General features: G+C 45.1%; 3 protein-coding genes across 3 annotated transcripts; all 3 read left to right on the forward strand.

The window, feature by feature from the left end:
- Positions 1-316: 316 nt before the first annotated feature.
- Positions 317-1,368, forward strand: BT62DRAFT_557955 (uncharacterized protein). Its single transcript, XM_043181388.1, has 3 exons — positions 317-482; positions 536-926; positions 1,004-1,368. Exons 1-3 carry the CDS (start codon positions 463-465, stop codon positions 1,103-1,105), a joined length of 513 nt encoding a protein of 170 aa, XP_043034425.1. The 5' UTR covers positions 317-462; the 3' UTR covers positions 1,106-1,368.
- On the forward strand, positions 1,200-1,579 carry BT62DRAFT_937523 (uncharacterized protein). The gene has a single exon (XM_043187341.1). The coding sequence runs from the start codon at positions 1,245-1,247 to the stop codon at positions 1,530-1,532; it is 288 nt and encodes a 95-aa protein (XP_043034426.1). The 5' UTR covers positions 1,200-1,244; the 3' UTR covers positions 1,533-1,579.
- Positions 1,580-1,680: 101 nt separating this feature from the next.
- On the forward strand, positions 1,681-3,904 carry BT62DRAFT_909410 (uncharacterized protein; the record flags this gene model as incomplete). The annotated part of the gene is made up of 4 exons (XM_043183743.1): positions 1,681-2,145; positions 2,201-2,550; positions 2,602-3,458; positions 3,534-3,904. The coding sequence occupies 4 exons, from the start codon at positions 1,681-1,683 to the stop codon at positions 3,902-3,904; spliced, it is 2,043 nt and encodes a 680-aa protein (XP_043034427.1).
- Positions 3,905-22,996: the final 19,092 nt, after the last annotated feature.

A 22,996-nucleotide genomic window follows, 5' to 3' on the forward strand; every position in this document is an offset into this window, starting at 1 on the left:
GAACGTCTCTCTCTCGAGAGGCTAATTCTAATCCTCTGTACATTACTCCGCTCTCTACTTACAACAGGGTGGGTGTGACAGAAGGAAGTGAAGAGACGACGACGCGACTTGGAAAAGCTAAACGAAGTGAAAATAGAATAGCACCAGACGACCACATTGGTTGCCGGCATCCTTGGAGACAAACATCTGGGAAACGCAGTGGAAACATGATCTCTTCCTTCCTTCTATTCAATCACAAGTTTTTTCAGCCGTTCATTCCTCACGTCAAAACTTTCAGGGTGGTTTACTCGAGGCTTCACAGACGCCAACCTTAGCGCAGCCAGTAATCAGCTACTATTCTTGTCTAATACGAAATGCCGGAACTTTTGCTACTGAAACATTGCACATGCCGCTCCAATATTTGGCTAACAACTGGCAGTTCTCATTGTGACCTGTGAAAGAGTCTTTTATGTTCCCTTTGGAATGGTCAAGGAAATTGCTTCGTATGTTGTAACATCATCTCTGTTACCCTTTCTTGTGCTTAAGCGCTTGTTAGTGATAGGAAGTGGCCCACGTTGAATCAGAAGTCGAGAACTTTCATCCGAGTAGGCCTGGTCAGTCGGCTCGATGATCTTTCCGTCAATCCCAAATTATCCAAGGACGAGGGTCTCGGAGAGGAATTAACTATCTCCGAGCAAGGATGCATCATAGTATATCTGGCCCATCCTCACGACCACATCGCCCTTGCCCTCGACTTCGATGAGAGCTATTTTTCGAAAATCAAAACCCGGCGCCTACCTGCATCTTCATGTGTCTCACCTCCAGGCTCCTGCGACTTCGTCCGGCACCATTGGTATAGATTTGCTCACGTCGATAACTCACCTTGTTTCCTAAGGATACCTTGGTTTCTCCGAATCATTACCGATGTGGCGAATACCTCCATTTGTGTACGCACAATCCCGAATTACAGCGTCTCATGGATCTCAATTTAGACCCAATGCTCCCGGTATGACAATCAACACAGCGAAGAATGAAAAATCGCATTCACGTTACGGCAGTGGTCATAATCACGTCCTTCGACAGCAGGAGCGACATGAAGGGCAAGGTCTCTTTGCAGCGCATCTAACACGATTTTTTCTACCACATTGACGTCGGTGAATTGAAGGCGTCAATGGATGGATGGATGTTTTCACAGCGCCCTTTGCCCCTGCTATTCAGATAATCAGATTGCGAACGTACGTGCAAAGTGAAAAGGCGAAGGGGAAATGAGCGCTAGTACTACATCTGTAATGTGGCGCTTTTTGTTATCCTACCGTCCAATTGGCGTGTATAGTGCCATTCCTCATCCTACCTACGTCTCTGTCTTTCATCGGCATGTTTGTTTACCGGCTCGACATCACAGCCAGCTCTGTGTTGGACTTGGTATGGTATCTGGTAGTGTCAGTAGCTTTCCAATTGAACCTCTTCTTTTACGGTTCCTCGCCTCCTCCAACGTAAGGTGTCTGTACGCAAAAGATGACTCACTAAAGCACGAATTTATAGGTCTCCAGTAGTCCAGCAGAGGAACAGGCTTCTTCTCCTCAGTATCCTCAGTCGTATGTCGATCCTGTGATCCATGTGAATACACCATACTCTGTGCTTCACAGTCCTCCCCAGTGTATTCACATTGAACAGTTCGTATTTATTTTCACGTCCTAGGATATGTGTACTGATTATGGGATTGTTAGCTGTACCCCGCCCCTATACGCACTGGTTATTGGCATCGACAAATACCTTTCGAACGGGATCCGAGATCTGAAGGGTGCAGTTGCCGATGCTGACGCAGTCAATACATTTTTGCAAGAGACTCTCCTCGTTCCAAAAGACCAAATCAAGAATCTTCGCAACGAGGATGCCACGAGAGTTACTATCGAGACAGAGATTAAGAGGCTTGGGGATAATTCAGCAATCAAGAAGGAGGACCCGATTCTCATCTACTATGCAGGGCACGGAGCCGAAGCGGATGCGCCGTCTGGATGGCCCAGCACCAACAAGAAAATACAAATGCTTCTTCCTTACGACTTTGACCCCAACGGGTCGACCGACTCCGAGCGAGGTCAAGGTCTATTGGATACGAAGCTCTCTCATCTTCTCGCAGACCTCGCTATGAAAAAGTCAGATAACATTGTAAGATTTCTTTTTTTTCCTGTCACGTATGGTAACTGATTAGGTGCACCGACAGACTGTTATTCTTGATTGTTGTCACTCTGCTTCGGGCACGCGAACAGTCAACCATGATCCGACCTTCGCCGTACGGGGGATCGAGCTCCCAGAGACTTATACTATCCCTCGAGGCCTCTTCCATCATGACATTTCGCATTACAAGTCTCGGTCGAGTTCCACTGCACAGGGATTCGAGAGGACAGGTCTATCATCACACATGCTCCTTTCAGCATGTAAGCAGGGGCAAGAAGCCAGAGAGGCAGATGGACATGGCGCCTTTACTTCAGCGTTGTTGAGTTTGCTGAAGAAAAGCGGCGTCGACAAGCTTACTTACAAAGACGTAATAACCCATCTACCCGATCTTCCCGCGTAGGCCTACTTTTGTGTGCTAGTCTGCTAACGCTTATTCGTCTCTTCCAGACAGAATCCGCAGTGCGAAGGTGTCAACCAATTCCGACGCCTTTTCAATTCCAAAGTAGCCAGCCCGCAACACAAACTATATGACATCCGCGTATCCCACTGCGGCCGGTACGTTTTGAAAGCTGGCTCGGTCCATGGGATCACAAAGAACGCCGAGTTCGCCGTGTTCGCTGACAGAAACATGGTATCTGAGCTTGGAACTATCGTTGCTTCAAGGATCACCGCTTTCACCACCACATGCGATTTCCACCCCCGGGGCAATGAAACTCCCTTCTTCCTAGCTCATCCAGGATTTGCCTTGCAGACTCGAGTCGGCGAGGGACATGATGTTCGCCTTTTCATAGAGCCGGTCCGAAAGTTATTCAGTGTCTTGAAGCAGATAGGCGAGGAGATGCAAAATGGCGAAGCACGACAGAGGAGATTGCATTTGGTGGAGAGCCGAAACGATCATCCCGATCTAGCGGTTTCTGCGCATGGTGATGTTGTCCATTTCGAGATCATGGACAAGCTCTGTCGACAACATGGGCTAACACGCATGCCATTCAAAGTCAAAATCGATGATCCAGACACTATCCACCGCATTCTTCAACGCTCTGCTCATTTTTACTGGCACCTTCACCAGTCTAGCCAAGGAAGTCCCCTCGCCGGAAAGGTCACACTCGAGTGTATGAAGTTGCAAGAAACCAGAGACTTCATCCGCGGCTCCGACAAGGTTTTGATGCCTGACCCCCATGGCCATAATTTGAACATCGGAGGTGTGATTGTAGTCAATGTCGATGAGAAAGCAATGTATGGATTCAAGATCACCAATACCACATCGGTCTGTCTTTATGTTTCGATGTTCTATTTTGATGTCAGTGATTTGAAAATCGGTACGTTGTCCTACTGATCCTCACTGCGCGCCCGACTAACCAGATCATTTGCCTTTTCAGTTCCGTACTATCAACCGGGAAGTGCAAAAGACGGCGCCGTTGATGTTTCTCTTCCTCCTGGAGAATCGTCGACCATCGGCTACGGCGCGAGTGGGACGGTTCCGCATACGTACACACTAAAGAAGGGACAAGATGTTGATGTTGGCTTCTTGAAGCTCTTCTTCTCAACGGAGTACAAGGACTTGTCGGGCATTACCCAAAGCTCGCCTTTCGGTGACAGTCGCAAGAGCGATCCAGTTCCGGAGAAGAAGAGGTATGTAGGGGACACAATGTGTATTGCAGTTGTCCAGAAACATGGAGAGGGTCCCTCACGATGCCGGGACAGGGGTTGGGATCATCATCACCATCATCATCATCATCATTTTACATAGCCTGGTCTGCTGTAGAAACGGCCGTGGCATACAAGTACAATTTCCGGGGTGCGACAATCAACGGTGATGCTCGCGTAGGTTATTTCTATTGCTTTAGATTTTTCAGTGTTTGATACTACTGAGTCTACATGCACCATGGCCAGGTAGTCATGCTATCGTTACAACTGTTATGAACAAATAGACGAGTATAGTTCGTATTCTTAGTTTCGTACATAGCCTTCCACGAGCTTACTTTCTAGCCTTCATGATCAATGATCATAATGATCGATCTTCCAGCTTAGCTTCCTCATTGTTTAGCTTGGTTATATAGAATCAGAGTGTGAAGATATATGCAAGGTGAAAGGCCAATGGCACTCTTCTACCATACATTTGTTGGAGGATATCCATATGTTTCATCTTATCTTACTTTTCAATCACTTGTTCTATTTACCTTATATATACTTACACCTCCTGTTGTTTCCTGATCACCTATATAGTCCAGCCGTTCCTACCTGTATGCCTCAGTCACTTCACCCATGTTGTGCCCAACTGAGATACTCATATACATTCTTCTGTCAATAGGTTATGAGGCCCCATTGCCTATAACTACTCAGTCAAGAAGAATACACAATGGAATTTCAACTCAACTTACCACTTGAATTTATCCCATACCACTACTCTCACCACTTTACACCACACCCCTAAATGATGTCATCAATGTCAGAAGTCACTATTCTCTCTGACACAAGTAGCTATTTCAATGAGAAGAACTACACCTCATAGAAACTCCAACTTACTGAGTTACTGAAGGAAGAAGACCTATGGGGATACATTGTAGAAACTACTGTCTGTCCTGCCATCCCTGCCACCACTACCACAGCTATGGCTACTACCACACCTCTCCCACCAGACCCTACTCCCATATACTCACCCTCTCCCTCATATGATGAGTGGGTTTTTCATGACCAGCTCACTCACTTGAACATTGTCCTCAACATTCTCAACCCCATTGGTCTAAAAGTCAAGATTGATGAAATGGCAAAGAAATGCTGAGACTCTATTGCTGTGGAACATGCAAAGAAAACAGATATGGCCCTTTCCAAGGCTGAGATATCACTGAATGCAGTGAAGTTTGACAGGAACAGTGACATCAATATTCATGTCACTGATTTGCACACAAAATGATGAGCTGTAAATGATCTTTGAACTACAGCATTGAGTGATCAAGAGTTTAAGAGAATAATTATTCACTCAATAATCCTGACTGATCACTGGATGCCTATTCTCCCAAGTTTATATGGCATGTCAACATCCTCTGATGTGATTTTCCACCTCCAAACTCATGCCATCATGCTTCATGCAGTGGATAAAGGTCCTGCCAACTCTCAAGCACTTGTGGCTGGAGTCAGAATCTCTGTCATGGTATGCAGATGGCACAACTCAGATTGCAAGGTCTGTGATAAGACTAGGCACACCACTGAGAATTATTATTGTCCAGGAGGGGGAAAAGAGGGTCAATTCCCTGCCAACTTTGGCTGACCTCACCATGCAAACCAGGCAATCTCAAACACCACAGCTGATACTATGAGGAATTTTGTACTTGCTGTACATGCTATTACAGTGGAAGTCAATTGTAATGATAATAGCATTGTAATTGAGGATAGCAGCACTAGCAAGAGGATATACAAGTGGAATGGTACCTGTTCCTTCTGATGCTGGGATAAAACAGAGAGCAGCACTATGTTAATGTTAAAGATTAAAGAAGAGACAGATCTCAAAATGCCTCCTCTCACTGATGTTGATGACTCTGATGATGAAGACATTGCTGAAGATAATAAGATACCTTCTGTTGAGAGTATAGACACCAGCAAGGCCAACATTGAGGATGTAGAACACTTTACATGCAAGGCTGATCCTGCTACAACAGCCTTCATCACAACTACATTTAAGAGCCATACTCCAGCCATCACTCTAACCTTCATGGATTCTGATGTAAGCAACTACTTCTTCAGGAATCATAATGACTTCACAGAGTACATGCCAGTAGCCCTCTATATTAGCTTATCTGCAGTTGAGAGAAAGGAAACATTTGAGATCTTGGGCTAGAGCATAGCAACAAAGGTCTTCAGACTGAATAAAAGAGATGTTAAGCTCATCTTTAAAAATGCCTTGCATTCACCTTCACTCACTGTGAATCTCATCTCTGTAAGCACCTTAGACAAGGCTGAGTTGTTGACTGTTCTCTGATGGCTGTGCAGTTGTTCAGGATAAGTCTGATAAAGAGATTTTTGCTGAGCAAGGCTCAGATGACATATATGTGCTAGATACTGCATTCAGCCTCTAAGCTATGGCATCCTGCTCATCTCCCACTTTGCTGAGTATCTGGCATCATTGTTTTGTTCACATGAGCTCTGTAAAAATCAAGGAGATAACATTAAAGAAGCTGGTGGATGGCTTGAAAATTACCTCAAAGCCTATCCAGAGACACTGTGTGTTATGATTTTATCTTTATTCTATTTTTTTTCTACCATTAATCCCTATCTATGCTTAGTCAAAGTGCCTAGACAAGCACTCAAGACTATGAGACCAAGCTTAGTCATCACAACTAGGCCAAGTCCATCATTGTCTTTCAATGCAACAGCATTGCTTAATAATACACAATCAGTCTTTTATGTGCAGTAGTGATGCCCAAAGACAAAGAGCACAAAAGATATGACAACACACAATAGGTAGCTATATTATTAGTTATAACTTGTACAGTATTTAAGGAGACTCACTCTGTTGTAAGTAGAGAGCAGAGTAATGTACAGAGAACTAGAATTAGCCTCTCAAGAGAGAAATGTTCTACTTAAATACATTTCGTATTACTTCGAGATCTTTCTATGGAATACTAAATAAGTCCAGATCACAATTCAAGTCAGCTGCTGCTGACTAGCATCATATCTTTGAGTACATTCTCATACTCACTTGGAATTGCTATCCCAACACTCCTCCTCAATTCTGAGTTCCTAGAATACCTGCAGATAGATACTCATGTAATGGTCTTGGTAGGCCTTTAGTGAATATATCTGCTAAGTTTTCCTCTGATGCACAGTGCTGAACTTTAACTTTGTTTGAAGCCATGTGCTCATGAATGAAGTGGTGCCATATATTTATATGCTTCGATCATGCATAGAATATAGGGTTCTTGGTGAATTTGATTGCTGATTGATTGTTGATGAAAATAGTCATCGCTTCATAAGGTGGTAATCCTAATTCAGTTAAGAGTGCTCATAGCCAAATTACTTTCCAGATCGTGTGTGCAAGGGCCATATATTCTGCTTCCATAGTGGATAAGACTATAGTGGGCTGTTTTTTTGAACTCCAAGTAATAGCTCCCCCTGCATAGGTACAGACATAACCAGATGTTGATCTTCTATCTGTTCTGTCTTCTCCCCAGTCTGAGTCTGAATAAGGTATCAGCTCATCCATAGTCTCTCCATATGTGATTCCAAAGTCTAGAGTTCCCTTCAGATAGTGAAAAACTCACTTCAAGGCTGTGATATGCTCAGCAGCCAGATTCTGCATGTACTTGCTTAATTTAGTGACAGTATGTGCAATGTCAGGCTGGGATCCATTGGCCACATACATTAGTGATCCAACACCAGTATAGTAATATTGCCTGGTGGCTGTGTCAATGCCTCATGGGTCTTCTGTTGGAATTTTCTCTAGTCATACATTTGGGTCCATAAGCATTTTAACTGGTTTGCAGTCATTCATGCCCATTTGCTCAAGTACTTTGAGAATATATGCCTTCTGGGATAGAGTGATAGTGCTCTTGTCCCTATTTCTGTCTATCTTCATGCCTAATATATATTGAATCTCCCCCATGTCTGTGACATTTAGCTTCTTCTTAAGCTCTTCTTTTATTTTAGACATGATTTCATCATCTGGGGCAAGCAGTGTCATGTTATTGACATATACAGCTATGATTATAGGACCAGAACTCATTTGTCTGATGTACACACATTGATCACTGATCAATCTGATGTATCCAAGTCCCAAAAATGTAGCATTTAATTTGTCATTCTAAACTCAGCCAGATTGCTTGAGTCTATACAATGTTAATTTGAGGTGTGCCACTTTTTCACTCTCATCATTTAAGTAAGCTCCAACAACATCCATTCCATGAATGATTAGGTTTCTTTGAGTGGCAATTGCCATGAGTAGGCAGAATGTGTCCAGCCTGACAATGAGTGCATATATCTCAAAGAAATCAATGCCAGGTACCTGTGAAAATTCTTTTGCAACAAGTCTGGCCTTATACCTAGTGATTTTCCTATCACCATCTCTTTTCAATCTGTAAGTCCACTTGCAATCCACAAGTGATCTGTCTTTGGGTAATTCTTTCAGCTGCTATATGCCTAGAGAAGTCAATAGACTGTATTCTTTATTCATTGCTTTCTTCTAATGATGCCAGTCTGGCCTTGTTTTGGCTTCTTCAAGACTTAATGGCTCATCACTGAGGTTGTCTGCAGTTTTCCTAATGCATGCATAGTCTATTGCAACATTTATGGCTTCCAGAGATGATTCTTCTGAGGTACACTGTTGTTCCAATGTTTTCACAGCTCATACACTTAGATTATGAAGTGTTCAGTAACTCGGTTGGGTCTTTGATGTGATCTAGGCTGATTTGTCATGTGGCTTGATCACTTTCCCACATCATATTGGGAAATTTGATTTGATCGATGACATATCAGAGGCTATTTCCTCTTTTGGTTCAGTATTTCCAGCATCCATGGAATCGTCCAAAATGCCATCATTTCTATCTGGAGTCTGCTTGACTTTGCTTCCTGACTCTTTCTTGAGTGACAAAGGGTGGGAGACTATATAGTCAGTGTCTATAGACTCTGTAGTGTTGCTTTCAGGGAATATAACATTTCTTGAGATCTGAATCTGCCTGGTTTGAGGGTTATAATATCTCCAGGCCCTGGATTTATCTGTAAGATCTGTGAAAATGAATTCCCTTGACTTTGGGTCTAGTTTTGACCTCTTGTTATCTTGTTGCAACACCCAGCACTTTACTCTGAATTCCTGGAGTGCCAAAATATCTGGTTTCATGCCCTGAAACACTTTTTCTGGAGTTAGATCATTCTTGATGGCTCTGGTTGATGATCAGTTCTTCAAATATGTGGCATATGCCACTGTCACAGGCCATAGAAACTTTGGTAGGTGATGTTCTTCTAGTATGGTGTGTGCATGCTCCACGAGAGTCTGATTTATTCTCTCAGCAACTCTGTTTTGAGATGGGGAGTATGCTGCAGTCAATTCCAACTGTATGCCATTGTCCTGAAGGTATTCCTTTACCTCTTCATTGATATATTCCTTTCTATTGTCGATCCTCATAAACTTCAGATCCTTCTCTTTGTAGACTTTGATGTATTTTTGATACTGCTGGATCTTCTTTCAAATTTCCATACCTTGCTTTGACTTCAAAAAATATAATATTGTCCTTCAGGATTTCCCATCTGTGAAGCTTATGTAATACCTTTCACCATGGATACCCTGAGTTCAGGCCAGCCTCCATAGATCTGAAAATGTCATTTTCCCTATTTCAGTATAGTCCTTTTCAGCTTCTTGTGAAAATAGCTTAGTATAGTGTTTGGCTTTTATGCAAGCTATGCAATCTGTCTGAGGCTTGGCTGACTCATCTATATCCATTCCCTTGACTATTTTCTTCCTAAATAGTCTCTTTACTGATTCCATATTTAAGTGACCTAATGTTTTATGCCACTCTTGCCATGATTAGGCTGATTTCATAGCATGGGCCTGGGTTATTTCTGGAACAATAATGTCAAGGCTGTACAGCTTTGATATTTTATCTCCATGGCTGATTATCTTGCCATGTGGTGAGATAATATCTATTCTGGACTCTTTGAATCTGAGTTCAAATCCAGCATCTGTAATGCATTCTATCGACATAAGATTAAATGGTGCATCAGAACAGTGGATACACTCCTTTAGTGTGACTGGAGTGATCTTTTCTTCTTCAACCATTTTAATCTTGACAGTTCCCCTTCCCAAGCCTTTAGATTTGCCTACACCAATGACTTCATGTCCTGGGATTTCAACATAGTCAGAAAAATATAATCTATTTTTGACTATATATCTGATGGTGCCAGAGTCCCCTAGCCATAATACTCCTGAGAGTGAAGTAAGTGCAATGTCTGTTGCATAAAATATATAGTCTTCTGAGTCTGAGTCTGATTTGGCAACATATGCCTGAGTCTGGCTCTTTCTCTTTCCCTTCTATAACTTTCCAGAATTCTTCTTCCTATTTGAGCAATTTGTTCTGATGTGACCAGTTTCCCCACATCCATAACATGTGACTTTTGAATTGGACTTCTTGCTATGTGCTGCAAGTGTCATGGTCCGATCAGAAGTCTTTTCCTTTAGTCAGATGTCTTTCTGAAGAATTCAGAAAATCAACTTGTAAGAATCTTTCAAGTCAGCAGTATTCACTGATGAGATAAATGAATTCCATGATTCCAGGAGTGATGTAAGCAGTGTAATAGAGAAGTTCTCCTCCTCGACTTTCTGCTTAAGAGATGCCAGCTCCTCCTGATAGAACCTCAAAGTTCTAATATGCTCCTCTATGTTTCCTCCTTCTTCACACTGAGCTCTGAAGAATTTCCTTCTGACAAGGACAATTCTCATGGGTCCTCTGGACTCATACATATCTGTCAGAGCTTTCCAGGCTTCTGCTGAAGTCTTTGAACCAGCAATATATACCAGCAGGCCATCAGAAACCCATAATCTTATTGTTGAAAGAGCCTTCCTATTGCTCTTCTTCCAATCTGCCACCAGTGTCATGTCTGCCAGAGCCGGAATGCTTCCATCTGCATAATCAATCAGTCCTAAATCAGTTAGAATATTAATCATCTTGATTTTCCACATCAGATAATTTTCTGGGCCCTTAAGAGGGTCAATTCTATACATGGACTGGCTATCCATGTGGTTCTATATGTGTATGTAAAGTATAAAAGTATGCAAAGTGAGTAGCGATGTAAGTTTAGTTATGGCCAGGGCCCATAACCTGTTGTAAGTAGAGAGCAGAGTAATATACAGAAAATTAGAATTAGCCTCTCGAGAGAGAAATATTCTACTTAAATACATTTCATATTACTTTGAGATCTTTCTATGGGATACTAAATAAGTCCAGATCATGATTCAAGTCAGCTGCCACTGACTGGCATTGTATCTTCAAGTATGTTCTTGTACTCACTCAGGATTGCTATCCCAACACACCCTCACTAGTAATCTTCAGCTTTGAGCTAAAGTTTACTTTCACACTATTCTATTGTTAGGTTCAAGTTGCACATGACTAGTAACATGTGATAAGTGACCACTACCTTGTATTTGGGTATAACAATCAAGTTCACTGATACTGATGTGATGCAGTCAAGGCATTGGCAAGTCACTCAAGATAAAGTGATAAAAATAAACTTTAGCTTAAAGCTGGGGTTTACCAGCAAGAGTGAGCCTTTTAAATACTATACAAGATTCTTCTAAATATACTACTGCTATTTGTGTATTGTCAAGTCTTTTGTGCCTATTATCCTTGGGTATCGATACTGTATATAAAAGAGCAGTTGTGCATCATCAGGCAATATTGTTGTGTCAAAAGACAATGACAGACTCAGCTAGTTGTGATGACTAAGCTCTGTCTCACAGTCTTAAGCACCTGTTCTAGCACTCTGACTAAGCATAAATAGGGGTTAATTAAGAAGAAGAATAGAAAAAATTATAATATCTATACTCAAACTGATTCTAAGGCCTTGTGACATACTAATCAGAATATGCATTAGTGGACTCTGTTGATCACCCAAAGTATGAGATGATGTCAGTTTATCATGTAGTTCTGCTCATATGATGCTGGGATCTAATAATTAGCTTGAAGCTCTTTCTTTTTTTTTCTCATGCACTATAGTGTGGAGGAAACTGAATACCCTCTATCAACACATCAGACCTGAACTTCAACTGAGAGTTCTTCAAACTTCTCACATCTATCATCAGAACATTGTTGAGATTATTAGTGATCATCCAGCTGTATCAGAGACACCATTCAACTACTGTCTGGGCTATTAGGTATTACAACAAGTTTCAGCACATTTGATATATCTTATGCAACATAACCCCAGATCTTCCTCTACATAATATCTCTAAATCCTAATGAATGTCCCACCAGTCCATGACAAGCCTCTTACCTAAAGCTGGACCTAGCCACTCACATCAAGGGGACATTCAAGAAGAAAAAAGACACAGATATCCTCCTTGATGAACTAGCAGAGACTGCAACTCTTGCATCATAAGATTCAAGAATCCTTAGATCTCAACCTGTCTCCAACTATGAAGAAAACATTCAGGAGGATGCCCCCCAGTAGTCTTCCTCCAACCCTTCCAGTGCCTCTTAAACTCATGAGATTGCTGACTGTGCCAGAGATTCTCTCAATGCTACTTGGATGGCTCCAGGATCCTGCAGCACAATATCTAGAAGCCAGTCTTGTGATGCCTCCAGTTCAGCCCACAACTCTGTTGAGACAAGTGACAGAATGGAGCAGACTTTCTTGGACTGGCTCAACAATGAGTGGCAGTTTTGAGAAAACTGAAATAAAGTTATCCACCAGCTATTCTCTGCATAAGACCTTAACATTCTCTTTAATTACAATGAGACTCTCTGACAAGAGGAACAAAGACAATGAAATGCTTTGCAGCTGATCTGCAGCGAGTTTGAGGAGTGCATTATTAACAGAAGAAGGCAGGCAGATGAGGCTGCCAAATATGATCAGCAGCATCAGGAGCAACAGCAGAGCACTAAAAGAGCCTGATTGGAGAGGACCAATATCTCTAACTGATATAAACTCTAATCAGAGGTCACATCTATACTTGTCCTAGTATAAGCAGACTGATCTCTCTTGACTCCAGTCTTCAGAGAGTCTAGCACCACTGAGTTGGATCTCTGGGCTCCAGAGCACTGAAAAAATGCAGGAATTCTTACAGCAGATAAAGCTTGAGTCAGAAACAACAGAATCTCTTCTCCACCTCAAGACGATGTTCTGAGACCCTCCTGATATCCTCCAACTCCTCAATATCCCCCTTTTCAATGAACCCTCAGTGCTGACACTACTTTTGAGGATGATGAGTCTATCTTCAGACACTATGGACTATGAACATCTGGCAATACCCATATCTCTGCTCATGCTCTCTAAGGATTCTTCAGGAGCTGAGTGATCAGGCAGCTCCTTGATAACTGATATTGACAGAATGTTTACCTCTATCACAAGAGAGTGGTGACAGCATGCATAGCAGGAGAAAATCAGTATGACTTCAATATCAGGAGTTAACTTGCCTCTACTTGTCTCAATGTCTCAAACTTTTCAAGCCCTACTGCTGAACCCAGCATTCAGCCAGAGCAGTGGGTTGATGAAGATAGTATAACTGCCTAAGAGCTAGGAGAGTTCTTATGACCTGCTCACTGCTTTTCTCCTCAAGGAGGAGAAAAAGGATGACAAGTCTAGAAAAGATAAAGAGACTGAAAGCAGTGATTTATCTCACACTGGTGGGGCCCTCACCTATAAACTACTAGAGGACATGAATGAAGAAGCACTGGAAGAGAAAATCCAGAGGGCTAAGGCACAAAAATATCAGGAGCTATATATGAATGGGGTAACATTTCTATGGCACAATGCTAACTGGTTAGCATCATGAATGAGACAATTATATTTGCATTCTGAACCTAATGAAAAAACAGAAATATTAAGATATACAGCAACAGATTATGCCATCCAGCAATACAGCCAAAACCACTCTGAGGATCCAGTCAGCAGGCCACTAGAGTACCAACCATCACCCTCAGTTCAGCTAATACTATGGTCACCCCTGATCACTCTGAAATGAGCCATGTATATAGCTCCATCAATCTGGAGCATATTTCCATACTCTGCTCTATTCTCCTGATTTATAGCAACTCAGCTGTCTCAAACCTGACCACAGCCAATGAAACTGCTGAGCTCATATCAAAACTCCTGAACCAGCAAGAGGAGCTGAATCCTAGGGGCTCAACCCCACCTGATGAAGCCACTGGAAGTGGAACAGAGAAGAAACCAGTCAGGAATGATCTGAAGGTAGTTCAATTGAGATTTACAGTATGCGATGGCATTATTGTCTAAAAGAAAGCCATGCCATAGGAGAGCTCCATCACAGATGACAACTCCTTTCACTCATTCTCCAGACCACCACAAGAGTGGTGATGCCTCTCTTTCTCTGAGTGGCCCAATTCAATAGGCATATTACCTGAAAATGCTGCCATTCTACAATGCAAACCTGACCTGCTTCATAAACTCCACTCATTCAAAAGGGCATCTGATGATATCAACTAATTTCTGATTGATTGCAAACAATATTTTGAGGTTTATATCAGGTATCTCAGTACTGACATGAATAAAGTTATTTTTACTGCCTCATATCTGAAAGAAAAGATAAAAACATGATGGATTCTTATCTCCTTAAATTTCTATTATGATTTTTCCTATTTTCTTTTCTTGAATTCTTCAGGACAGACCCCTATCTATGCTTAGTCAGAGCACTTAGGCCAGCACTTATAATTGTGGGAAAGCTTGATCAGCAACCCAGTTGGTCATTGTCTTGATATGCTGCTGTGTGCTGTGAAGGGAGAGACAATACTCCTTTTATCGCTAGAAGACAGTACAATAGTAACAGCACAACAGCGAGACAATAGCCTTTGTAGAAAGCCTGGCAATAGCAGAGGTAACAGCTCTATGACAGACAATATCTTTTGTGAACAACTATTAATAGTCAGATAACAGAACAGTATTTAAGTAGTATAGCTCTCACTGTAATACTCCAGCTTCGAGCTAAAGTTTATTCTCTACCATCTTATCTTGAGCAACTTGTGAAACACCTTGACCACACACTCTATTCAACACATCAGTGAACTCAGTCAGTCTAATCCAAAGTGCAAGGTTCTGAACTGTTTATCATGTGTTGATAGTCACATGGAGTTTGGGCTTAACAATTAGCTTGAAGCTTCTAGCTTTCCTTCCTCAAGCCCAATTGTGCTGAGGAACTGAATGCCCCCTGCCCTTAACCCTTCTGATCCAAAATTTACCCACAAGTTCTTCAAACTCTTGGCTTCTATCATAGAAATCCTGATCAGTCTATTGGTGATCATACAGCTGTGCTGTGGACACCAATCAATCATAGCTTAGACAATCAGGCACTATCAAGAATTCCAATGCATTCGAACCATACTCTGCAATGTCACACCAGACCTCCCCTTCTATAAAATCCCTGCCTCTGCCTGACAGTCCTTCCGATCTGCAGAAGGACCTGATTCTGAAAACATCTCTGAGAGCTCAACTGAAGAACATTCTAGAGAAGAAGAGGAGCAGCATTAGCAGCACATGTATCCCCCATGACCTCTGTCTGTAGTCATCTGAGACCCTGGAAACCCTTGGGCTACAGGGTTTTGATGACCCAGACCTAACACCTCCATCCCATCCCCTCAGCACAGTGTTCCAGCAACAAGGATAACAACCCTCTTACCTAGCACCAGCATTGGGCATTATGCTAGAGACTCCTTGGATGTCTCACAGATGGCTTGAGAGATCAGAAATTCCAGAGGCTATAGGTCCTGACATACTATATCAGCATGAAGCAGAAGTACTGACCATAGAACAGGAGATAATAATGACCCCTACTAAAATGATGACAGCAGTGAGCATCACTGATGGCAAGCTGCTGCCAACAAGACTGACTGGCTAGAGTGCCATACAGTTAGCAGTGATACTAGCCAAGCAGAGGGTGTACAAACAATTCCAACAAGAGTATAATCGTCCAACTATGCCACTTCAGTCCTCTCCAGAGAGGACCAAATTCGATGTGCCCATAATCTTCCCAAGCACAGGCAGGAGCAGGTACATATCAACAATAAGGCTCTGAGAGAGGACACCTTCTTTGGGCAGTACCTCTGAGTGTGAGCAGTGGAGAAGCAAAGAAGGAACGAAGGAGGGAGCTGGACTGACACCCTTGTCGGGACCACCACTTCTGACTCTCCATTCCAGAAACCTCTCACTCCCACCACTGAAACTGACCCCTAGGCTGAGGGACCCCCAGATCTTGATGACAACTGCCCATTATCTTATAGGACAGACACTATTACAGACACAGATGACATCTCAATTCAAAGGGAGATACCAAGAGAGAGGAGAACAGTCAGGAGAGATAACAAAGGTATTGACCCCATGAGAGATCTCAAGAAGTTCCTTGATGAAAACTTCACAGCCCTTTTCCTTAATCTGAAATTTTACAGAAACTTCTGCTGGTATCATAGAATGATGGTGACAGAAGCAACAACAAGCATCAAGGAGCCACCAGAATAGCCTGAGCAGCAGTCTACTCCTCAATCTGGACCCAATAATGCCAGACCTAGTATGCAGCCCCAGTCCAACCACCTCAGAGATCTTCACCCCATGCAACAGTTTCTCCCTCAAGGAAGAGGAGAACATAGTGACAGAGACCAATGACAAGGCTGAAGAGGAGGACCTCAATGAGGGAGTCAGAGGCCCCCTTCAGGAATGAGAGAAGATGTTTGAAACATGCCAGACTGAGAAAGAATTGTGACAGAAGGCATGTGAGGCACACAAAGAAGATTTCACTCAACTGTACCAGGAGCAGGTAGCCAAGTTGTGGAGGGATGATCTTTGGTTAAGATCATCCCTGAGATGAAGATATACCTCAGCAGATTTCCTCGAAAAAGAGAAAATCTTGCAGTATGTGGCCACTGAACAGGCCATTTTTAATTTTAATCAAAGATATTTACATTACCAGATGAGACTATTACCATCCTATTAGCCAAAGTATGACAAGAGAACAGCACCTAAGCTGTAAACACCAAGTGTCATGCTGCCCAAATCAGCATACACTATGCTATTGATCTGATCAGCAACATCAAGATACTCATATGCAATATTGGCCATATGAAGCATGGCATCTCAGCTGGCTCACTACCAACTGCAGCCAAGCTGCCACTACCCAAACTCATGGAGAATGCCAATCCGGCAGCCATTTGCTGGGCAACCACCACCTGATGAAGCTGAGAGTAGTAGAGCCATACTTGAAGCATTGGAGAAATCTGAGAAGGATGACCCTAAGGCCACAGCCCAGGGCTAGACTATTAAGAATGGATGGATCATATGAAAGAAACTCCCTCTACCAGAGAGCTCCATCACTGATGATGGGTCTCTTCACTCTTTTCCAGGACCATCAACAGGGTGGGTGGGTCCATCAGGAGGGGAGCCTCTAAATCTGATGCTGCCCTTAGATGCTAAAGCACAAATTTTAAATGTCAAGCCAGTTCTCATATGAGAAACCATCCTCTTCAGGGGAGCATCTGATGATATCGACTGCTTTCTCATGGACTGTGACCAATACTTCCAAGTATTTGTGTTATACTTCCTACTTGATATGTACAAGGTCACACATGCCTCGACTTATCTAGAAGATAAGGCAAAGGTATGGTGGGTCTTTACTGCCCCTTCATTCTGGTCAACCATGCAACAGCATCATCGATACTCTTTGTGGCCAGTATTCAAACAAATAATCCACAACAAGTTCACAGATCCAGCCATCCAAGAAGTCTACAAACAGAAGATGAAGGACTACAAGATGGGCGATAAAGCAGCCACCAACTACTTCGATGAACTGGAGTGACTCAGCAAACTTGCTAGAGTATAAGAAGACATGGCCAATATAGGCCGAATGGTCGAATACATGAAGAGAGGATTGCCTCTCTCTTATCTCAAGACCATCTCTGATCTCAGATATAGTATTCTGATCAGCTATGATAATTGGAAGACAAGAATCATCATTATATGGTAAAAACTGTTACGATTTATTTCCTTTTCTTTCCCTTTACCCCTATTTACGCTGAGTCAGAAGGCACAAGACCGTGGAAGGCTTAGTCAGTGCAACTAAAAACTTCCATCAAGACACCATGACGGTCGTGCTCGACGACACACAATCAACCTTTTATGTACGATAGCGACGCTCCAGGACAATGAGCACAATGGACACAGACACACATAATAAGCAGTAGTATAATTAGCAGACAACTGTACAGTATTTAAGGACTGCAGCTCTCGCTGGTATACCCCAGCTTCGAGCTAAAGTTTATACACGCCATTCTACCTCGAGTCTTGATTGACCTTGTGTCGCATCAAACGGATATATACTCAGTGGACTCAGGTGATTCCTCGAAGTGTGAAGGAACACCTGTTTATCACATGTATCTGTTCACATGACGCTTGAGCCTAACAATTAGCTCGAAGCTTTCACCTTCCCTTTCTCAAGCCCAATTGTGCTGAGAAACCGAATGCCGCCAGTAACAACCGCAGACTTAAATCACGACTTCTTCGAGTTAATAGCTTCCATCATCGGAACATTACTCGGTCTCTTAGCCATCATCACCCTTTGCCGCAGACGACAATCAGTAGCAGCTTGGATAGTCAGGCACTATCAAGCATTCCAGCACATCCAGCAAATCCTACGCAACGTAACCCCCGACCTCCCTTTCCATGACATCCCCCCCTCCGCCAGAACATCCTTCTTCCCGCAAGGGGGACCCGTACCAGAAACCGGGAATAGCGACCTGGATCAAAGGAGCCTTCACGAGGAGGAAGGACCCGAGCACCCTCGACGACACAGCAGAAACTGCCACTCTGCTCTCACAGGGTTCCGGAACCCGTGGATGACAAACGTCGCTCAGGAGCCTGCTGAGGTCTCCAACTACATCACTCCAGCCAGCTCCCCCGAGCATTCCGCCTTCCCAATTCCCTCAGGGATTGGAAACCATGCTCGGGACTCCCTTGATGCCACTCGGATGGCTGCGGGACCCCATGAAGGTCCCCACACCCCCCAGAACCCCCCTGAGACCCCCACCGAGCCCAACTCCGACCCCAGCCCATCCGTCAGCAGGTTGAGGGTCGACGACCTGCAAGGAAGAACAATCCACCCCGACTACGACAACGCGGACATTGCCATCTCGGCAGCAGGGGATCCCTACCAGCACCTCCATGTGGGAAGTGAGCCCGAGGACGGGACCACTAGCGAAAGGGGAAGAGCTGCGACAAGAAGAATTATACACTGAATATTCCCAGAGTGGGACCTTGCCATTCCCTTCGACTACGACAAAGCCGTACAGCAGCAGCAGCAGAATCAGAACTGAGAGGAAGAAATCAGGTGAACCCAGGAGGAGCTCGCCGACTATGTCCGAGAAGAGGCCTGAGAGCAGTACGAGGCCACAGAGTATGACAGGCAGGGAAGAGAACGAAGGAGAATGGAGGAGGTCGAAAGGATGGGGTCAGCCTCCCCTAGGGAGTATGAGCTCCGTACCGATGCCGGATCTCCCTTCAGAGAGCCTGACTCAGACAGTGACCCATGGACAGGACCCGCCAGCATCGTCAGCTGGAATGAGGCAATCAGGCGAGGAAATGCCGAAAGACCCCGACCTGTCACCCTCGAATACCCCGCCCACACTGACACCATCTCCTCCAACGCTGACTCCGTCCTCGGAGCCTACGGGCTCCGAGTACCCGACAATGCCCACATCCCCGACAGGGCTCTCCAGTGATTCCTGGGCAGCAGGGTCGCTCGACAGTTCCTTAATCCCGAGTTCCAGCGACTCTTCGGCGTCTATAGCCGAGAACTGGAGGAGACAAGAGCGCGCGGCGGGACACGCTATAGCCGACTCAGGAGTCCTCCCATCGCTCGAACCAGCGACCGAGGGGACGACGGACCAAGCACCCAAGTCAACGGGAGGATCCCCGACGACCCTTCGACCAGCCATGCCATCCATCTTCGACCAGCCCGTCAGTTCCCTCCTCGGGGAAGAGGACAGCGGGGACAAGGGCGACGAGGAGGACGGCGAGGACAGTGATGACCCATACCAACAGCGACTGGAACGAGCAGGAGAAGATACAGACGAAGAAGCACTGTGAGAAGAGATTGAAAGAGCCAGGAGCAGGGAGTACCAGGAGTTGTACGAGCAGGGGAGGAATTACTTATGGCAGGACGCATGCTGGCAAGCGACGCCCTTAGGACTTGAATATAGGTATGCGAAAGGAACTGAAAAAGAAAAGGTTTTACAGTATGCCGCGACGGAGTACGCATGGAAAGAATACGGGCGACAGCATCCAGAGGATCCGCTTGTGCCGATACCCCCATATCGGCCGGCTAACAAACTGAAAGCACCGGCACCAATGCCGCGTACCCCCCCCATCCCACCGAAGCGAGCAATCTACATCGCCCCCTCTATTCGGAGTCGGGCCGAAGATAGCCCGTCAATCCGAAGTACGGCATCACGACTTATCCATACCAGAAATCGACCGGCATGGCAGGCCATCCAAACCCAGAATCCCTGGACCCACAGTGGAAGCCGGCTCCTCGGCGGACAGCCTCTCCCAGACCAAGCAGAATCAAGTGGGAAGGATCCCATTCGGGATGACCCCGAGGCGGTCCACCTTGGATTCACGGTGCGAGACGGAGTGATTGTCCGGGTCGTCGAACCAAAGGGGAGCCTGATCGTGGATGACAACTCCCTACACTCCTTCCCCGGACCACCGGCAGAATGGAAACAACTGCCATTCGATGGATGGCCTAACCCGATGGGCTCACTCCCGGCCAACGCCAACGTCCTACAATGCCACCCTGATCTCCTTCGAAAACCCCGTCCCTTTAAGGGAGCCTCGGATGACATCGACCGATTCCTAGTGGACTGCGAGCAGTACTTCGAGGTTTATATTGGATATATCGGTACCAATATGAACAAGGTTGCGTTTGCTACCTCGTACCTAGAAGACAAGGCCAAAATGTGGTGGATCTTGATCTCCCCGAACTTCCGCTCCACCACTAGGGAGCATTACCGATACCCCTCATGGCCGGTATTCAAACGAATGCTGAACGACAAATTCATTGATCCCACGGTACAGGAAGTACACAAACAGAAGATCAAGGAATACAAAATGGGAGATAAGGTGGCCACGGACTACTTCGACGAGCTAGAGCGGCTTGCGAAGCTCACTGGAATCAGGGAAGACACTGCAAATGACGGAAGGATGGTGGAGGCGCTCAAGCGAGGAGTTCCCTCCTCATACCTCACGATGATCTCAGCCATGGGTGTCAAGATGTTGATGCCTGTGGGATACGATGAATGGAAGGAACGGATCATCGAGATGTATAAGGAGCGACAAAGGCAGAAAGCGGAGGCAATGACGCTGCAGGATTATTCCAAGAAGCCGACCCCGCCAACCCCGAACAAGCTGGGGCAAACTGCCGGGAAATCATCGGGAACTCCTCAAACAACGAGTTACGGGAGTCAGAAGACTGGGACCGGGACTACATATACCGGCACCGATAAACCAATGGACATCGACCAGATGAAGAAGGAAGGGAAATGTTTCAACTGCGGGCTGAAAGGTCACATGGCTAAAGACTGCCCAAAGAAGAAACGGACCTGCGAAGACATACGAGCACAGATCGCCGAGTTGCAGAAGGAAGACGAAGAACTAGGCAAGGAGACGAAGGTTGAGGAAGTAAAAGACAGGGCCGATCAGTGAGCGACTCCACTGAATCGGCCAAAGGACTTCATGGTGTGTGGGCATCTACCATTGTATGAGCTCATGATACCTCTGTAGCTACATCGCATTCGAATATACCCCGTGCCACTACTACACACCTTAGAGAGTCGCAAAACAAAACTCAAACGCCCTCGGGCCGAACACAGGCAGAGAGCCTGAAAACCTGGCTCAAACCATTCGACACCGAATGGACATGGAGAGCCATCAGAGAAGCAGGAGACGAGGAAGGGGCCACAGCCATACTGCATGGGTGGATACACCGGACCAGGACAGGAGAAGTCACCAGGGACATTATTGACGGCTTATGAAAAGCCGAACGAAGCCAAGCCCTGGAATGGTTAGATGAATTAAAAGGACCACAAAAGTTTGTCAGACGAACCAAGACCCCAGGACGGGACTTGACCACCAAGGTGCAGATCGAAACCCTGCCCAATAGGACAATACACTCGGTAACCGCCCTTATCGACAGCGGGTGCACCGGGAGTTCCATTAACCGAGCCTTCGTCCAACAACATCGACTCCCTACCAGGTCCACCGCGGCACCCATTCCAGTATACAATGCCGACGGAACAAAAAATCAAGCCGGGTCAATCACGGAATTCGTCGAACTCCGACTCACCATCGGAGATCACTCGGAAAGGATTGATCTAGCCGTCACTGACCTTGGAACAAAGGAACTGTTCCTTGGTCATGATTGGCTGATCCGACACAATCCGCTTATCAATTGGAAGACCGGGTGACTTGTGTTTGCCTGATGTCGGTGTCGGAAAATCCCATACGAATTACCCGACGAGGACCCGGAAGACCGATGGGATGAGGAGATGGAGGATGGTGAAACCATCCTGGCAGTTGACTTGCAAAAGGAGATCCATATTCGAGCAGTACATCACGCCAATAACCTGGCGGCCAAGGCAAACGAAGGAAGGGAGGAGAAGACGTTCGAAGAAATGGTGCCGGAGTAAGCGTGGGACTTCTGAGACCTCTTCAAGAAGGAAAGTTTTGATGAACTCCCAGGCCCAAAACCTTGGGATCACGCCATTGAGCTAATCCCCAATGCCAATGCTAACCTGAACTGCAAGACCTACCCCCTTGGCAATCAGAAACAACAGGAACTCGACAAGTTCCTTGACAAGAACCTGTCCTCCGGACAGATTCGACCATCGAAATCCCCTATGGCTTCGCCCTTCTTTTTCGTAAAAAAGAAGGACGGTAAGCTCCGACCCGTCCAAGATTACCGAAAACTCAATGAAATGACGATCAAGAACCGATACCCCTTACCCCTAATCTCTGAGCTGATGGACAAGCTCCGAGGGGCCAAATATTACACCAAGCTCGATATACGTTGGGGGTACAACAATGTCCAAATTAAGGAAGGGGATGAATGGAAGGCAGCGTTCAGGACCAACCGAGGACTCTTTGA

Source organism: Guyanagaster necrorhizus, assembly GCF_019112545.1.
Source record: "Guyanagaster necrorhizus MCA 3950 unplaced genomic scaffold BT62scaffold_43, whole genome shotgun sequence".
Lineage (NCBI taxonomy): Eukaryota > Fungi > Basidiomycota > Agaricomycetes > Agaricales > Physalacriaceae > Guyanagaster > Guyanagaster necrorhizus.